Genomic DNA, 18,942 nt, shown 5'->3' with positions numbered 1-18,942 from the left:
ATCTTCCTGAAAAGTTACCTGTAAGTTAGTTTCGTCTTATTTCAGGAGTACTAAGATATTCAAACAAGGAACTAGACCAAACTAGACTAGATTTTGCATTTTTGCGGTGTGAACTGCATTGACCTAAAATTTACATGACGATGTCATTTAAATGATTTCTCCTCCTCACCAGTTCCTGAGGGGTCAGAATTCGGCGCTGTTTGCGGAGGATGAGGCCGTCCCTGACCCCCAGCTTGACGAACAGCTCCCTCCATCCAGCCACATCGCCGTCTGTCTGCACATAACGGGGACTCAGCAGGATCCAGTCGCAGCCTGGTGGAGCGCGAGGGCAGAACCGACAGGTTAGCGAGACGGAGCTTTGCACAAGTAAAGGAAATTAGAAACATGGTGGGAGTGAGCCACAGAGCAAACCGAGATGTGGGAAGGTAACCGGGTGTGCAGTTTTTAGCTGCTAATGTCAGTTATTTATCATCCAAGCAAGGTGTAATTAATCCGCTTCACTGCTTTTGAGCGCTGCCAGAAAGGAGATTGCCGCACTGTTTTTCTAAAACGGAGCCAAAGCCCGCCGAGGTTCTGGCATCAGCGGATTGCAGGAGAATGCCAAACGCCTGTGGAAGACGTTTGTTATTCTGAAAACTACTGAAGCAAAACAATCTGATTTTAACATCAAATATTTGCTGTTAAATGATTCAAAGCTGCAATCAAAGTGTGCATCCTTTAAAGATGCTCTGGACTTGAAGGGTGTAGTACATTTTCTGATCTGTTGTGCATTACATTAACACTTCACAGCTGCTTAATACATAGGAGAGGATTAGGGCTACTAAAAATAAACAAGAGATTCTGACCTTAATATTCTGAGATAAAAAGTCAAAATTCTGAGATTTAAGTCAAAATTCTCTATTTTTCTCAGTGGCTTTAATCCTCTTCCATACAACACTAACATTGTGGACAACTATGTATGTTACTGGTCTGGACGAAGCCTATTAGCCGCTACAGCTAGTGATGCGCACCATACTGTTCCAAGGTGGGATGTGCAAGAATCCGTCACAAAAATGTTTAGCGTTCTAATTTCTTATCTGATTTCTATGAAATAAGGCTTAAATTACAGCTGAAAAAATTGCATAAATCTCTAAACTGTTTGGTTTCCGCCAGTTTGGTCAAGATGCAAGAGGCCTAAGCAAATCTCTAACGTCTAGAAGTGAAATGTATGTGTGAACCAGTGCGTCTGTGTGTGTGTGTGTGTGTGTGTGTGTGTGTGAGTGTGTGTGAGTGTGTGTGAGTGTGTGTGTGTATGCGTGTATGTGCGTTATCTCCTACCAGGCAGCGTTTTTGGCAGGTCGATGTTGCCGTATTCCTCAGAGAAATGCACCCTTTCGGCAGCGGGGCACAGCAGACCTCTGCAGGTCAGTACGGGTACTGCAATGTCCGAGTATTCCTGGCTAGAGGAGGAATGCTGCTTGATGAAGACCAAGTAACTCACGACCACCGACTCAGGCTTTGACTTGAGTTGGAACAAGCAGGAACAAAAAAATGAGAAAAAGAAAACAGTTTAGATCAAACAGAACTATTTGTAAAGGTTTTTTTTAATGACATTTAGAGATGTTAAAAGTTGCCTTCAGTCACCTTCCATTTGCTGCTGTTTATGGTGGGATAGATGTGCTGCTCCAGCAGCTCCTGCGGCTCCAGTTCGTAGACCCCGAGCCTTTTGAGCAGCTCTCGGATCTGCTGGCTTTCCAGAGGCCCCAAACAGTTCAACAGAGAGGGCTGGACCACACTGAGATCTTTGTACAACGCAGACAGCGGTCCTGAAAAAAAGACAAAATGGAATATTTAGAATATATATTAACTGTATGAGCTGTCCAGGCTGCGTCCATGCATAATATTTTTAATTTTGTAAATAAATAATTTGAAAAATAAAATAGGAATCGGCCAAAATCAGTATTTGCAGATCAGAGGTTTATAAAAATCGTCAGAGATTCGCCACAAAATCTTGGTTGTGCTGATGGCAAGTCACGCTGAATTCGCCGCATCATTCACCGCCTAGCAGGGTCACAGAGCTGATATGAGATGGAAAAATTCTGACATGACTATAAATGGTGGATTACATGCATGGCTGACTGCAAACTCAGCGTTTCTATCAGTTCTGCTGCCTTAGTTCAAGACAGATCACAGCGATCCGTATTCCCAGGGAAATCTGGGAATTTAGCAACGACAAACAGCACTAAGAAGAAAATTCAATAAACTCCAGAGGTTACACTGTATAAACCTAGATATATATCAAACCACTGGCAGAAAGCATGTTATGTTTTTAAATCAGACTTTAAAAGTTACTTTGGCTTTCAGTAAAAATGTCTTTTCACTTTGGACATGTTCCCAAACATTCCTCACCACCTTAAAACACAAAACCTCTGTTGACCTACTTTGCTGCTTTCTGAGGCTGCCGTCTAATTCCCCGCTGATGCCAGCACTGCTCAATATTTCAGAAGAACACCGTCTTTAACTTAGCCGTCTCTCTGAAGCTATCACACTCATCTCTGTTCGCGTCTCCCCAAAGCTCGGTCTCTGACCTGAAAACTAACCAAAAGAGTCCCTGCCGCCAGCTGCATCCCCTGTCAGGACTCGTCGTGTAAACAGAACAGAGTACGTTTCCAAAACCGTGGAGTAGAGATTCTCTCTGGGATTTTATACAAACTACGCATCAAAGGCGGTGGGGTTCCTGCTCTTTATCCTCCTCGTTAAGGAAGATCCGAGGACTTTTCTAAGGCAACATCAATACATTTTCCTTTGAATCTGCACCAATTCCCTTGGGAAGGATTCATTTAAGCTCCAAATTGTGCTTAGCTGCACAATTTGGAGGTGTGTGCATCAACTGCCCTCTATGTCATTATGGATAAACCATCTCTTCTGCCACCAGCCTTCGTCAAGAAAACCAATAAATGCTAAACTGCCAGAAGTATCTGCTAATCAGTCATAACACACAAAAAAACACTCTTTGTAACCATTATTTTTATTTATTGCTAATTTATTACATTTCAAGACTGTAATGGATGACCCAATATGTTTGGTACCGGGGAAATTTTGTCCATGCTGCAACCAGTCTGGGAACAAACACCTTCCATCTGACGTAATGTGGGCCCCGAATGTTTGCGTTATGGTATTCGCAGATTTTTTTATTTTTTTTTTGTGGAACGCAAAGCCAATAATTTGTGGAAAATGTGCCTAAGTATTGATTTTTTTTCATGAAATGCAGCTAAAATATTCAGAATATCCAACAAGGGAAGCCAAAACACCTAGAAGCAATGCCACTTGACACACTACTTGGTCGGTGTTGGCGAAGTAGCCAATCCAGGACAGCATTTATTTTCCTTTTCAACTATCGGCTGAACCCCCAAAGACCGGAAATAAAGAAGACTGTAGATGTTGGCTTCTGTAACACATTTACGCATTTAAAACAAACCATTAATACAGCGACACTTTTAATACAGAGCAGTTTTTTTTAACACACGTTTCATGGAGGACAAGAAAATGTCAGGAATAACTGAAATTCAACCACGAGATGCTTATCTCCTATTAGCTAAGATTTATAACAACAGCATTATGTGATATTTAGTTGTTAGAAATGTTTAAAACTAACTTGCTTTACATTTTTATGTTGCTTATTGTATCAAATATAACAATAACTGTGTGTCTGGAGCGGAGTCGATCAAGTGACACAAGAAACAGGCGACAGAGAAAGCTCCGGATCCTGAGCAGCTCGCAGGGACCCCAGACCATTTAACCCACATGATTATTCAAGATGCTGAACCGCAGAAGCAGAAAGCTAACATCAAAGTGTGAAAATCAATTATTCACGCTTGGCACTCCGGAGCTAGGCTTCGGCTGCCTTTTCCGAACGCGATGACGCAAAACGAGGGCGGATGTTCCTGTGCTTTTTATGCGAGCGTTCCTCGGATATAAGTGTCTGTACATCTGCTTATTCTTAGAAGCAGGTCAGCGGCGTCCTGACCGCGGACAGATTTGTCCCACACACGCACGGCGGGTCTCTGAATGTTGGAGTGTGAGGCAGGTGCAGCTTTTCAAGCAGCGTCTGAGCTTCTATGAGTCAGACATCTGAAAGTCTGAATCTGCACTGTTTACCTGGGTGCTACAACAAAAATAGAACAGAATGTTCTGGGTTTTTTTTTTTTACAATTGTTTCATACTTTTGAAAATATCTTCTCTGCCTGAGGACAAAGGGTTCGTGCGATCTCTGATAGATATTTATCCAGCTTCCTTCTCTTTATAATCGTTTGTCATATTTCAATTAATTTGAAACCTGTGAAACTTCAAACGCCGACTTGCTGGCCTTTATTTATTAAGCAAAGAGAAACGAGACTTTAAAAGAATTTCAATTTTCCAGTCGTAAGGCATTTTAATAATTAATGCCTCAATGTTCCAAATCATTCAGTGCAGCAGAAACGTGACGTAGAACATTCGTATGGTATGAACTTTGACAAATCCAAACCACACTTACCAGATTTTCAGTTGTCAAAGTTTAAAAAAGCCACGTATTGTTTCATTTCCACTTCCCAACCACGTGCAGGTGTCACACAAAATTTGAATAAAACGCACTGAATTTTGAAATTGCAAAGTGGTTACTAAGTGAAAATCTCTGTGTAAATAATCCAACCACTAACCTCACTGTAAGCACTTTTCTACAGACATACTCGAGAGAAGAAAGTTACAGTATTACCTGTCTGAGCTTGAGCTGTTTTCTTCTTCTTTGTGGCGGTTTCTTCCATGGGAAAGAACACGCTCTCTCCGCTGAGCGCCACCACCCGTCCGTCAGCCAGAGGGATGATGCTCAGCTCCCTGAGGTTCTGGAGGATGGACTCGGCTTCTCCGTAGCCGTGCTCCATCGCCCGAAAGTTGCAAACCAGCAGCCTGGCCAGCTGACGAAGGCCTCCCTCTGAAACGCACCGTTTTAATTCACTCAGTGAATGTTCAGCAGCTTCCTCTTGGTTTCCTCTACATGTAATTGATCGTGGCAAGATAAAAGCCATCACATCTTCAGAATTAATCATTTTCAAGAGATATGCTAAAACCATGTGAAGCAGATGAGATGATATGAATTTAAATATGAGACATGCAAATTTATTCCATTTTGAAAAACCAACATAGCCAGCTCCTGTCATCTCCTGGGAGAGAAAAGGTGAAAGAAACTTAAACTGGATGCAGTTTTAGTTCAAGCCTGTGAAAACGACTATGATCCATTTTAACTGCAGTTGATTAATATAGTTCAGCCTCCATTCATGCGTAATGTTGAACAATAAGGCATAGCATAATATTGGGTCATTTTTACGTTGAGTCTCCTTTCTGGTTGCATTTTCAAACGAGTTATGTGTATATATATATGTATGTGTTTGTTTTTTCAGAAGAAAACAGGAAACACTGAGGTACCGTTAGATGGAGATGCTCAATTTGGTTTATTTTGCTGCAGTTCCCTCCAACTAAATGACAGCGATCTCTACCGTGACGTGTGCAATATTTAAATATTAAATACTTTAAGCTCTCTTTCACAAAAATAAAATCCCATCAGCCAGGCTGCAGAGTTGTAATTACAGTGAATATAGCAAATAAATGTTTTGCAAAAAAACATTCAGTTTGGTTTGGTCATAATTAAAACTATGTTGTTGTTCTACAATCCTAATTTTTTTTAACCAAATTTAACTGCTCCACCACACACCTGAATGGATGCCCTCTGCTTTGACCAGCTCCTTCGCCATGGCCGTGGTTACCGTGGTAACATCCGATCCCCGCAGGTACCGGACTCCCATCTGAGTGAGCAGGGAAGCGGGAGGTGCTGGGCTCAGGCCCGGATGGAGATAGGACAGAGACAGGTGCTTTTCCAGCTCGTCGCCGCTGATCACGTCCCGGATCACGGCGTCCTGACAGACGGCGACCTGCGATGGCTGCTTGTACACAACCTTACCACCTGGGAGAGGCGGGGAGAAACCTCACAGTTACACGACGCCACATTGTAGGTTTAGTTTCTACGAAGGGCTTGCTGAGAGCAATACCTGAGCTGAGAGTTGGCAGGAAGGCTTTGCCCTTTAGCAGCTGAATAATCTGCCCGGCAACAGGCTTGAAGAAATCCAGCACCTCGTCAGGCAGGGGGATGAAGTGCAGGAACTGGCAGAGGCCTTTCAGCCCTCGGTACTCTGGGTGAGTCTGAAACAAAACGTGTTTGTACGTCGATGATCAACTTTTATTTTACCGATTTCATGACGTTTTCTCCACTTTTTGGTCTTTATAAGCATTAAATGACTATTTGGAGAAAAAAAATTAATTTCTAAAGTTAGGTTGTGCCTTACAGTGAAGACATCCATGGCCTTGAGGAAGAGCTGTGGTATTTCTGATCGAAGCCACTGGTTCCAGGAGCTGTCCCTGTCAACATCCTCCCGAGAAGAAGGGATGTCGAAATCGCCTAAAGAAGAGTACGTGATTACATCAAACCATGGTTTGTTTCTTCAACAAATTATCCTTTTTGATTCCTCAGTTCTCACCTTGGATGATGAAACGAAAGCCGAAACTGCGAAGAGGCAGGTAAGCAAACACGGGCTGCTTTTGTGGCTGACAAATAATGTCACTCTCCGTCTCACCGCCACCCAGCTGGAAAGCCAGAGCGAGTTCAGTCGACTCCACGTCTTCTTTTATCTGAGGGGGACATACGTCTGAGTCAGAACAGCCCACAGACTGACTGACAGGTGGATGCCAAGTAAACAATGATGGCGCTAAAAACTGGATTGCTTAACAATTCTGTGTTTAATTTTGTTGCTTCTTGTACATAGCCAAACTGCAGAGGTTCAATCTTGTAAATGACTGAAAGAAAATAGGTGAGGACGTAACAATAATACTGAAAATTTAACCTATTGTTGAATTCAATGTACTCCCAAGAAGACCTGGAATAGAGGAATAATTAATTATAGCTTCAATAACATTTTCTTTTGACTCAATCTTCAGTTTTTGTCAGTAAAAAAAAATAAAAACGGAACTTTTTTATTGCTGGCTTGAATGCAGAGTTTCTAACCTAACTTTTCTTTTAAGTTTCAAGACAGTCGATGTGCCCTTGGGCAAGGCACTTAACCCCAAATTGCCTACCAATCTGTGTATTAGTGTATAAATGTGTGAACGTCTGTGAGTGCAAATGGGTGAATGCGACTCTAGATTAAAGCGGTTGAGTGGTCAAAATGACTGGTTGGGGTGTGTGTGTGTGTGTGTGTGTGTGTGTGTGTGTGTGTACTATTGCGTCACCTTGTTGGGCTGCAGAGTGGTTTTGACCACCAGCCAGCGCTCTGTGCCCTCTGTGTGCTCCACCTCCAACACATTGTGACTCAGGTCTTTGCGAGTCATGGTCACAAGGCGCTTCTCACTCTGCAGATCAACAGAAAGAAAGAAAAAAAATGTCACTTTTATTAAAAGGGTGAATTAATATCTTAGAAAAACTGCATTCTTCAATGAAAACAATGGCTAACCTGGTTATAGATGGTGATGGAGCGCAGGCGATGCAGAAAGAGCAGCAGTGAGGGATGGACGTCGTGGAACAGGTTCCTCGTTTGGTGACTTTCAGAACGTAAGGGGAGGCAGATTTTTGTGGTCCAGCTAATAAAGAAAGGCGGGGGAAAAAAAGGTTTTGCTGGCTGTATAGGACAGAGTTGCATGAAAATGTAAATTTACCGTAATCCCACCTGTGCCGATGGATGTCCTTGAGCTGTGCATCCAGAGGCCTCTCCTCCTCGGTCCAGTGGGGGAGGATGTATCCCATGGGGCCGCAGTTCCTGTCGAAGCGCAGGTGGAAGCCGTTGGAGTGGATCTCAGGACAATCTGTGACCTTAAACACAGATTTGAAGCCAATCCCTTTTTGTCCTGCATGAAGAAGCACAAGCCAGATGATTCAGACAGCAAGTTTGTACCGCTAACTTCAAACATACTCACAAAGAAAATGTAAAAAGACTACAAATTTAGAGATTGGGAATGTGAACGGATGGGATAAGATGTTTTTCGCAATATCACACCATAAACACACGTTCTTGTACTTCCATCCAACTGAGAACATTACATTGACCTCCACTCATTTTATGATAGTGCAGTTAGCAGATATGACTAACCTGGACATTTTCCCAATTACTTGTCCACAATTAACAATATCTTTTACCAAAACTTAATTCACAACATACCTTTAGGCTAGTAGAGTGAGGATGGGGAAAACGTGAGAATGGGGAAAACGTCCTCACTTCACTTTCCATAAATGACCTCCCTTTGTTGGTTAAAATACTGAAAGTGGTCCTCTATATGTAGTATATGCAGGGTTTACCTAAGTTATATAAGTCTGGTGGGCAACCAGGCTTAACTTGCTCCCCACCAGGCCAAGCATTGTTAGTTTATTTTAAATAGTGTTTTTTATACACCAGTAACAATAAAGATGGATAAAGCTAGGTTTATAGCTAGGTTGGTTTTTGTGTGATAAAGTCACACTTTAATAAAAGCAAGAACACCACGGTGTGTGTAATCACCAATGTATCCGTATTTGTGTTTGCCCTTGGTGCTGCGGCCTACGTCACAGATGGCCCTGATGTTCTTCTCCTGGAAGCCCGTCTCATTGTTGAGGACGGTGACGCAATCTCTCTCGACCACAAAGGCGAGCGCTGGGACGGCGTCGCCCCCGGAGGGGTAACTGTTGTCATCTGCATTCTGACAGAACGCAGAAAAGCCAAAGAGTAAATTTCTTCCATTTTTGCAAAGACATTTGGTTTGACTACATTTAGAGTCAGAGTTTCAGGGTTGTGAAGGTGTGAGCAGCCACCTGAATGAGTTCTAGGACGAAGTGTGTGTCTTTGCTGTAGAGTTCAGTGGACAGCCGGTCCAAGCTGCGGCCCAGTCGCTCCTGGTGGACCTGCATCAACTTCTGGCCTTCCGCATTCAGTTCCACGCCAATGCCAAACTCACTCTTCCTGCACCGTAAACAATGACTAATCAGCTCTACTGAACCATCAGATGCTTACTGAGTGAACGCCAAGGCAAAAACTCAAACCTGATGTCTTCAATGATGTTTTTCTGTTGACAGAATGTATCCTCTGACTGACAACCATCAGCCTCCTTTTCATCTGAGTCGGACTTGTCGATCTGATCTGCTGGATCGCATTCAGCCTCACTGCTGATGTTTGACGTCTCTCCGTTAGGAATGGAGGCCAGCTCATACAGCTCCTCGTCGTCATCTTCCTCGTCAGGCTCTTTTGGTTGGTCGCCATTAACTAGAGGAATTTATTTGGGGGTACAAAAAAAAGGAATGAGAAATAGAACTGGTTCAGTCCTCGATTCAAGGCAAAAATACTGAAAAGAAAAAGCAAACTTCATTTCATCCACCTTGCTGAATGGTCTGGTTGAGGTGAGAAGACACAGAGCTGCTGTCTGTGATGTCGTCCTCGAGGAACTCGTCTTCACTCATGTTTAGAGCGGACAGACTGCTGCTGTCAGAATCAGTCAGATTGGGCTAGGAAGCACAAATAAGACATTGTTCATCAATGAAAGTTTAAGGTAATGCCACATCTTAATTATATTTAAATCCAGACTTTGAGTAGACTTCTCAATAGGTTCTTTTGTTTTGTTTGATCGGACTTTCTCCTGGTTTCTTGTAAGTTAAGAAGCTACCTTTTGTCTTATTTCAAGTGCAATAAGCTATTACCAAAAACACTTGGTAAGATTTTGTTTTTTGGTTTCAGGAAAGTGAGGCCCACAGAGCTTTAGATGTTGTGGTTCTACTGTGACTTCCTGGATGAGCCTCAGAGGAAGTCTTGAAAGACTTTTGGTAGGCTGGTCACTCTTGGGAAGCTCCAAATGTTTCTACTCTTCAGATTAAGGGCATGATGTTTTGCTTTTTGAGTTCTTTTAGATTATTTTATGCAGTTATTTTTATGTGATTTATTGATTCGACTAATATGTGAAAGAAATCATCAGTTCTAAATAATTTTTTCTAAGTCTCTTCAATCTCCGTCTACTTTTTTCTTTGCTCTCTCACCTTGCCGTGATCCCCATTCGCTACGTAACCGTTACTGTTTTGGCTCTGGAGTGAGGTCAGCTTCTTCTGGTAGTCTTTGACCCAGTCTGTGATTCCCAGGAGGATGCCCAGCCGGTGCAGACAGCTCATATGTTTGGGGTCAGATTGAGCCACCGTGATCAGGACTTCTTTAGATTTGGCTTGACCCAACACGCGGGAGAAGGGCTCCAGGAACACCTAGCAAGTTGCATTCAAACAGAAAAATAAGCATTTCTTTTACAGCGGCAACAGAAAAACACACCAACCGATGACTCCTCCAATAAGTGTCACAATGTGTCGTCGCTGACCTGCTGCAGAAGCGCCTGGCAGGTTCTTGTGGGGATCCGTGTCAAACACTGGAGCAGGAAGTTGGCCACTCTGCTGTAACACGTCACATCCTCTTCCGCTTTGGACAGATCTGAGGAAACGCGGTGTTTATGTTGCTGACGAAACATTCACACGCCAGACGCAAGGCAAAACGGACACTTTTTTGCCGTCTAATGAGATGATTCTTATTACCTTCTTCAGCCACAGCTGCGGCCAGAGAGTTCTCCATGTGATTGGCCAGGAGAGCGGTGGGAGCATTGTCGATCCCATAGGCCGTCACCATGGACACGAGGTGGCCGGCCGTGCCGATGGGGTCGAGCGTCGCCACGGCGTTGGTGAAGTGTTTGTGGCCTGTGTCTGTGGTGATCCTAAGCAGCAAACCCGGGGTTACCTCCAGTGCCGCCAGGCCCGTATTCGCTGAGAGGCGGCAAAACAAAATAATGTCGTATTATTTATGCATCAAGTAGCTAACTTTGGATAACTTTTCCATTACTTCCCAAAAGAATAACCACAAACTTCCATTTATTTTATTGGGATTTTGTGGGACATCCCAACACACAGTAGCGCACAACTGTGAAGGGAATCGTTATTTATCGTCTCTATCAGCTTCCTGCCACTAGAGAACAACATTTCTGTTTATGCTTAGCATCAGCAACATCAGCTAGTCTTCCTGGAGTCAGATAACATAAAAAATTACAGAGTGCATTTCCAAATAAAATCATATTACAGATTAAGTATTAAAACAACACATTCTTTTTTCAATCACTTTTAAAAAATGAGACAGTCTTTAGTTTAATATAAGGAAATATTTTAATTTCCCATACATAATAAAAACATATCCTTTAATTTGAAGTGTATTCTATTTTGTCTTATATGCTATGATACTCTCATGTATAAAGTGCATAAATGCACAACAACCTCATAAATACACAAACACACAGTATGTTTCTAGCTGCAGATGTGTCCTTTGCTACAAATGATCAGCTGTACACTAACAGGATGCTGTTATTGCATTTAACTAATAAAATGTTTATTTTCTTATTAAAAGAAAAGAATTTAAGTCATTGATTTATTTGTGTCTTAATATATTTCTAATATTGCATAAAGTAGTCTATATGAAAGATTTGCATAATGTGCCAATGTTTTTATCTGATAAATCTAATTAATCATCAGAATAATTGATAGATTAATCAATTACTAAAATAATCGCTGCTGTAACCCTTTAAACAGAAGTAAAATTGAAGGGCCACAGTTCTGTACCTGCATTAGTTTCAATGAAGTCTTTCAGGGGCCCAAAACTGGGTTTAAAGATCAGCTCCCATTGGCTCCAGATGTTCAGATCCTCCAGTAGAGGGCAGCATAGCAAGCTGGCCAGGGCCTGGGCCTTTGACATCTCTCCCAGGCGTCCCACCGACTCGTAGCCACTTTCAACACTTTAAGGGGAAAAAATTCAGAGATTTGTTAAGTTAGAAGGAAGCAGAACTGAGCATTTTGTCTAGTAACAAATTCAACCTTGATTTGCTGTGTTTGGCCAGCAGAGCTGACTCATAGTAGACAGAGCTCACTCCTCCTCCAAAATGCTCTATTTGCTTCTTGACCAAGCCGGCCAGCATTTGCAGGGTCCCATGGCCCAAGTCCCGACTGTCCCGGACCTTGTAGTGGGACCGCAGTGCTGTCTCAATGTGAGCCAGCTGGGAAAAGACATTAGGATAAGAACCCTGGCTATGTACTTTCACTGCTTTTATGCTGATGAGCCACTCACGTCGTCTGGATCGGTGGAGGATATGTTGCCGCACTGTTTAATGAATTCAAACAGGTCTTGTTTGGTGGGTCTGAAACCACTGCCTGTGAGTTGAGCATTAGTTTCCAGAAACAAAGCAGATCCTAGAGATTCCTGCAGCAGCTGCACATAAACACACACAGGATGAGAGAGTGTGAGTGGCTGTAATAACTTCCAAATAGTGGACACTTCCCCTAATTCACTAACATTCGAAGAGTGGAGCCAATTTGTCGCTTAGTGCTTTAGTGTTTACGCTAACTTGCTTCAAACTTGCTAACTTTGAAAACAACTTGTGCTTTAACCCTTTAGTTATCGGCTCTTAAAAATTCTTCAAGTAGCTAGATGTTTATGCTATTATTTTGACATGTAGTATGTAGCTACATGTAGCATGTTTTTGGCTAACTTTTAAAACGTTTAAAGCCTTAGCAACTTACCAACTTTGAGAATGTGTAGAGGTTTACCGTTTTTGGCTAACTTTGAAAAGTTTAGTGCATTTGCTAACTTTGAATACAACTAGCGCCTTTGCAGTTTTGCTAAACATTTAGTGCTTCACTTTTTGCTAACTTCGAAAACACTTATTACACTTAGCTCCCCCTAAATGCATTTTTTCAGATAAACTCTGAAGCGCTAATTTACTTGTCTGTTTGGTAAAGTTTCAGAAGACTAAAGTACAAAAAAATTGAAAAATTCTTCAAGTAGCTAGAAGTTTATATTCATGCTCTTATTACGAAGTCTGTTTACGCAGCAGTTTTGTTTCCTCTTTTCAAAGTGTCTCTTTTTTTTAAAGAAACTTTATTGAGACAACTAGATGAACAAATTAGGTATACAGAAGAAAACAACAATTGAAACCCTACCCTGGTCAATTAGACAAATTCAACAACCGAGTTAGTAAAAGTCAACAACTATAAAACCGAAACCATGTGTGAAAAATGGTATAGTGTGTATGGGGAGACAATGGTTAAAATTAGCACTTCGGCAGTAGATTCCTCAGCAGTACATCGCTTTGGTGGAATTAATGTTTATGATTAAAGATTGAGAGGTTAGCACAACTAACTGGTTCCCACCACTGCTTCCCAAGTAGCTTCAGATGATAATTTTGCCACAGGACACACACAGGAAGTTGTAGTTGTACCTGAATGTGTTTCACCAGGAATTCCAGGAAGGTTCCTTGTTCCAAGGAGAAGAAGTCTTTGACGTGAAAGTGTTTGGTCAGCTTCTTCTCCAGAGTGGAGATGTATGCCAGAGTGATGGCTGAGGTTTGAGCAGCCAGGTTGTCTTTTACATACTGTTTCAGTTTGCCTGTGAAATACAAACCACACATATCCATCAATGGTGCTCAACTCTGGCTGGAAAAACATTCATGGTCAAAAGACTACACAACATTCATATCACAGCGGTGCTATTTTCTCTTTAGGAACCTTCACTGGGGAGGGTCGGAGCAGTTTTGTCCACCGCTTTAGCTTCCTCTGTAGCTTTGGTGGTCTTCTCTTTGGGCACCAGGTCCTGTGGAACCGCCAGGGAACCGCCACAGATGGCCAGCTGGAACAGAGCTCTCGTCAGCCGATCGACTGACACCTGCATCAAGAAGCTCTGGATGTGCTGGGTTGGTAAAAGAAACACACAGCTCTGTGTTAGGAACCACTTCTCTCTTAAGTACACACAGAAACATGGCCGCTCTGTTTTTGGACTGATCGCAAAGCAAACTGCGAAGGGAGAATATTTGACTGAGAAAACATTAGGTGATGTTGCAGCAGCTGATGTCTGCCCTTTGACCTACAGTCTGCATCTACATCCCTGCAGCAGGTGGCCATGGATAGCAGGTCTACGAATGAGGTGAAGTCAGTGAAAAAGTCCAACATTACTTCAATTGAAGGAGATGCGCAGGTACAAACTGCACCATAAATAGGGCACATCTCCAATTGAATTAATAATCTCTCATCATGAGAGAACTCATCACGAGTTCAGTCCATTAAAGTCGAATCAGTGTGAACAAGTTAAATCCAGCAGGTTTGCAACTTCATTAAGGATTAGGAGATGATGGGTGGCTTTTCTTTGAATGAGCTTCAGTCTGAAGGCTCATGTTGAGAGACTTAGCAGAATTACCACCCTGTCGTTCTGAGCGCTGAGCTCAGGACTAACTGGGGGAAAAAAGCGGCAGACATCTCCAACCTCTTTGTGAATAGAGTGCATTCGTCATAGTCTGGCACCCACCTTCGCCATCCTGGGGCTGAACACTCCCTGGGCGTTCGACAGGACCTCCAGCACGACGTCGCCTGCTGGCATGGAGGCATACTTCTTCCTGAGGTCAGCGTTTCCTGTAGAGGAGAAGGAAGCGGCGCCTTGCAGCGGTTCTAGGACGCTCTTCTTGACTTTCCTCAGTCGCTCCATGGTCTCCTCCTCCAGCTCTTTCTGGATGATTTCCCTGGCCTGTTCCAGGCGGGCTTGCTCATATCGGCTCGCCTTGATCAGGCTCTTCAGAGGAGATGCAAACCAGCGTTAATAGAAATAAGACCCGGTCGTAGATCAGGTGCAAGAAAACCACAATCTTTCACAATGACCAAAATGAAGGTACATCACTTGATTATTGATTGAAAGAAAATAGGTTATGTTTACATTCTGTTCTATTAAGTGCTGCACTGAGAGCAGCTGAAACACTAGTCGTTCAGTTTTATGATGTTCAGAGTAAAGTGTGATGTAATGATGATTTAATGCAGATGAAGAAGTTACTTTACTGAACTACAATGTTTTTAAGCATGAGATGATAATGATTTTAATGAGAAGTTGGGCTTTGACTCAGTATCAGAAAATGCGTATGGATAAAGAACCTAACCAACCCAACATATAAGGTTAAACATAAAATTATACAACTTCATTCTCAACGTATTTGAAGAATTGATAATACAAATTGACGTCGCTGATCAACTTTTCAAGTGTCAATTTATGTCACTTTATACAGAAAATAGCTCAAGTTTAAGCCTTGCCTGTCATCTGTATGTGACAGAAATATTTAATATTATTACTATTATTATCATTAACCTTTATTTTACCAGGAAAATCCCACTGATATTAAAAATATCTTACACAAAGAAATGCTGATAAAATAAATACATATTTTATTGGATCAAATTTAGCTTTGATTTACTTTTTGGTTTATTTTATTCCGCTTTCACCTTTTTACTAATCGTTTTCCCATCTAAAGATCTAAAACTTTCTGAAATTTTTAACAATTTCCAAACGTTTTCCTCAGGAAACTGGCTAATTCTGCAAAGATATTCACTCTTAAAGGATAAAGGGAGTTTCAATAACATAGGTGTATGATTAAAATCCCCTTGGCTGAGGACAGGAATTAACCAACCAGTGAGTAATCAGAACTGCAGCATGTCGAGTGTCTTACCGAAATCGGTAGACCAAAGCTGGGAATCCTGATCCCCAGCTCGTAGGGAGAATCACAGTTGTAATGATCAGACAGATGCTTCATAAACTCTGCCAGGTCCAACCTTTGCTTTGAATGCTTCTTCCTAAAAACATTAATTTGCTGCAAAAACAAAACAACATTAAATGTACATATTTTCACATTTTTAGTCGTCGCTCTTTGGAATGTTGATTTGCAGGTCGACTTCGTCAGCTTTAACTGGAATATTCTTGAGCGGCACCTTTAAGATGTCTACTGTCTCGATCTCAGGGATGTCATCATCTTTCGTGTTGCTGTCAATCTTGAACATGCGATGAACGAGGGGGAGCTTGCACAGCGGCCCCAGGTTGAGCTCTTCGTAGCGCTTCTTGTCCTTCAGACCGGCCAGCGACTGGCCGAGCTCATACAGCGTGCAGATGGACGTCACCGCCTCTGTAGCCTTTCATACAGGGCAAAGCTCTTCTCAGCACAGCACTCAAATATGAAAGAGTTTATGCCAAACATGTGTACCCACCTCTATGAACATGTTAACCTCTCTGATGAGGTACTGAAGGTTTTTGAGAGCTGGAATAGTCCAAGGTTTCAGGATTCCTGGGTCCAAGGAAGGAAACATTATGCAAACCCGGGATATCACCTAGACGGAGATGTTGAGAGTAGGAAAACTTTAAAAACAGCAAATGGTCCTGTATGAGTATTGTTAGGAGTAGCTTTTTTATTTTTTTATTTTTAAAGGGGCAATATTGTGTGTTTACCAACCACATTTTATCATTTTATAGCACAATCACATAACTGATTTACCTTCTGTTATAAAAATGTTGTATGTATCAAACATAACTTAAAAGAAATCTGATTTTGCAGAGACAGATCTCTCCTGCTAGTTTGAAGGGTTGCAGGAGAAGGGTGTTCTGTAATACGGAGGTTTGGCTTAGGAGCTACGCATGGAATCCGTGTTGCAAACCCAAATGGTTGCCATGGAAGCTTAAAGTATTTATCAAACATGCATGAAAGAATCAAAGCAACATTCAGGAATATTTTTGATGAGGGAATAAAATTATAACATGAGTTAAAGCTAAAAAAGTTGATTTTACATAATACTGCCCCTTTAAGAAAACTAGACCATACATGGCTTGTCAATAATTGCATACATTAGCCTAACTGTAACCACAGTGTCAGCTTTAAATAACTAAATTTCAACATATAGCCAAACCCAGTCAACATTTATACTCTCAAATGATTTGGTCAAAAACAGAAAAACTGTAAGCTTTATTCTTTCCTCCATTTCACCTTTTCTTTAGTGACCAGCTCCCCCTCGGAGGCGATTTCTCGTACAACGCTCTCTGTCACGCTGTTGATTGTTTCCGGATCCATGGCCCTCTTCCTCCTTCTCAACTCGTCATCGTTCTCCATGGCCTCCAGGGCCCGCATGTTGCCGCCGTGGATCTCCCTCTGCTGGGCATAAAACCTTTCTCTGAAGACAGGCACACTGGCCTCTTTCTGATTGGCTTCTTTCGCTTTGCCTTTCTTCTCTTTGGTCACCGCCTCACTCGCCCCCAGCACTGGGAAATCACTATCGGTCAGCAGGGCGGCACCCTCTGGAGGTGGCATCTCTACTTCGGCGGCCTTCGTGTGGTTTTGTGTTGCTGCAAGAAATAACGTTAAAACTGATTTTTATAAAGTTGGAGGCAAAGAAGGGATGGTGGCGATTAAAAGTGAAAGCTACCATGCGGGGCCTACCTTCGGCTCTCTGCCAGGCGTTTGTCTGGGGATTTACTGCCGACTCGGTTTGACTTGGCTGCTTCTTTGCTTCCAAGTTGTCGTACAGGGACATGTACTGCCTGAGTGGAAACGATTCCTTGAACATCTGAGTGTAGTAGGCTTGCAGCTGCTCCATTGTTGGCGCTGTCAATTGATGAGTCTTTATTACCTGGAACACATTGGTGGACTTGATGATCAGGTTTCAAATACAGATGCAGCGCCCCCTATTCTTATCGGCACGCTATTTTTAAAAAGTCTTACATTAACTTCTTTCATTGTAGGAACATAAACCTATACAGAACATTTTTTGAAAAGTCCCATCTTTGACGCGATAAAATACCTCCAATGTTAAGAAATATTTGTTTTTAAGCACTTATGGTGACACAAATACTGTCTTTGCATTAATATAAAAATCTTTTGTTGCTACACTTTCTGAATGTCTTGCACTATTTCAATTTTGCTGCCATCTTTGACTTTTACACTGTGAATGTCCGACATTTTATTTCCTATCTTCATTTTAACCAATTTATGTAATTAATTAGTTAATTTAATTAAGTTAGTCTAGTTCTCACCTCTGTGCATTTGTCCTATTAATTGTCATTACTTAATGTGACGATAGGTTTTTTTATTGTTGTGACTTTACTCTTATTTAGTGTCAGGAATGTCACAGTGAGAATGAGAATCATAATTTTATTGCTTTTTTGTCTGATACATGTTAAGAAATAACAATAAAGCCGACTTTGACTTCATTGGGCCATTTCCTACCAAACAAATGTAACACAAGCATTTAATCTCATGTATACTTTACATTTTAATTCATGTTTAGATACTTTCAAATACCAGTTCACAGCTTCCTGTTTCCCAAGGGTTTAAAAATGACATAACGTAAAAACCTGTTCCTCTAATTCTTTAAATTGGGAAATAGATAAAAACATGCCATTCAACTATAGCAGGGCATGACTACGAAAACATAGTTGCAGTTACCAATATATACAGTTAGACAAATAATGCCACATTTCCAGTTTAAAAGAACTTGAACTCTGTGAATTAAGGCTAGATCTGTAATTCTGTGGCTCCATCCTCTTTTAAAGGTTTGTGATCCTTGTTAGAAAGTGTGAGCTATTGTAAACTCAAGAAGATATGAGAGGATTTTAAGTAAAAATCTGGTGAAGTCAACTGGAAACTTTAAATAGATCATCCTCCGACAGGGTTTCCCCCAGTGTATTATAAGCCTGGTGGGCCACCAGGCTTTACTTGTGCTCCAACCAGGCTTAGCATTGCTCATTTATTTAAATTATTTTCAAATGTTTGCATTTTTTAAGACTTTATAGTTGGTGTTCAGATATTAATCTTCCAATAACACATAATTATTAAGAGATATTTTGACATTTCCTATCAACTTTAAACATTTTCTAACTCAAAAACACGGTGGGACGCTGGATGAATGACTGCCGAGCGCCACAACCACCAGGCATAGCAAACTATCTAAATTACAAGGCCAAGTTAAGACAGAAATGTTTCAATTTTTCTTCAATATTTACTTGAAGTGCAGTAGATGTACTCAAAAAAAAAAAAGAAAAAAAAAAAAAAAAAAAA

General features: G+C 41.6%; 1 protein-coding gene across 3 annotated transcripts in view; it reads right to left on the bottom strand.

Annotated features, from left to right (window-relative positions):
* Window positions 1-18,942, bottom strand: part of LOC103144333 (uncharacterized) — a 41,703-nt gene that overhangs the window by 16,192 nt on the left and 6,569 nt on the right. For all 3 annotated transcript variants that reach the window (XM_007561268.2, XM_016676177.1, XM_007561274.2), the window contains 29 exons: window positions 17,326-17,515; window positions 16,876-17,231; window positions 16,106-16,225; window positions 15,833-16,030; window positions 15,574-15,714; window positions 14,391-14,651; window positions 13,598-13,778; window positions 13,312-13,478; window positions 12,162-12,302; window positions 11,912-12,090; window positions 11,660-11,832; window positions 10,592-10,816; window positions 10,381-10,490; window positions 10,055-10,270; window positions 9,403-9,529; window positions 9,071-9,290; window positions 8,843-8,990; window positions 8,553-8,730; window positions 7,728-7,905; window positions 7,515-7,641; window positions 7,294-7,413; window positions 6,546-6,696; window positions 6,354-6,466; window positions 6,060-6,210; window positions 5,726-5,974; window positions 4,733-4,948; window positions 1,624-1,805; window positions 1,318-1,501; window positions 170-312 (listed from right to left, as the gene is read on the bottom strand). In XM_007561268.2, coding sequence (XP_007561330.1) covers window positions 170-312; window positions 1,318-1,501; window positions 1,624-1,805; window positions 4,733-4,948; window positions 5,726-5,974; window positions 6,060-6,210; window positions 6,354-6,466; window positions 6,546-6,696; window positions 7,294-7,413; window positions 7,515-7,641; window positions 7,728-7,905; window positions 8,553-8,730; window positions 8,843-8,990; window positions 9,071-9,290; window positions 9,403-9,529; window positions 10,055-10,270; window positions 10,381-10,490; window positions 10,592-10,816; window positions 11,660-11,832; window positions 11,912-12,090; window positions 12,162-12,302; window positions 13,312-13,478; window positions 13,598-13,778; window positions 14,391-14,651; window positions 15,574-15,714; window positions 15,833-16,030; window positions 16,106-16,225; window positions 16,876-17,231; window positions 17,326-17,515 — 5,145 coding nt within the window. The remainder of the gene's footprint in view (window positions 1-169; window positions 313-1,317; window positions 1,502-1,623; window positions 1,806-4,732; window positions 4,949-5,725; window positions 5,975-6,059; window positions 6,211-6,353; window positions 6,467-6,545; window positions 6,697-7,293; window positions 7,414-7,514; window positions 7,642-7,727; window positions 7,906-8,552; window positions 8,731-8,842; window positions 8,991-9,070; window positions 9,291-9,402; window positions 9,530-10,054; window positions 10,271-10,380; window positions 10,491-10,591; window positions 10,817-11,659; window positions 11,833-11,911; window positions 12,091-12,161; window positions 12,303-13,311; window positions 13,479-13,597; window positions 13,779-14,390; window positions 14,652-15,573; window positions 15,715-15,832; window positions 16,031-16,105; window positions 16,226-16,875; window positions 17,232-17,325; window positions 17,516-18,942) is intronic.

The sequence above is a fragment of the Poecilia formosa genome, unplaced genomic scaffold (assembly GCF_000485575.1).
Source record: "Poecilia formosa unplaced genomic scaffold, Poecilia_formosa-5.1.2 Scaffold4, whole genome shotgun sequence".
Classification (NCBI taxonomy): Eukaryota; Metazoa; Chordata; class Actinopteri; order Cyprinodontiformes; family Poeciliidae; genus Poecilia; species Poecilia formosa.
This window is presented reverse-complemented; position numbering and strand designations above follow the sequence as displayed.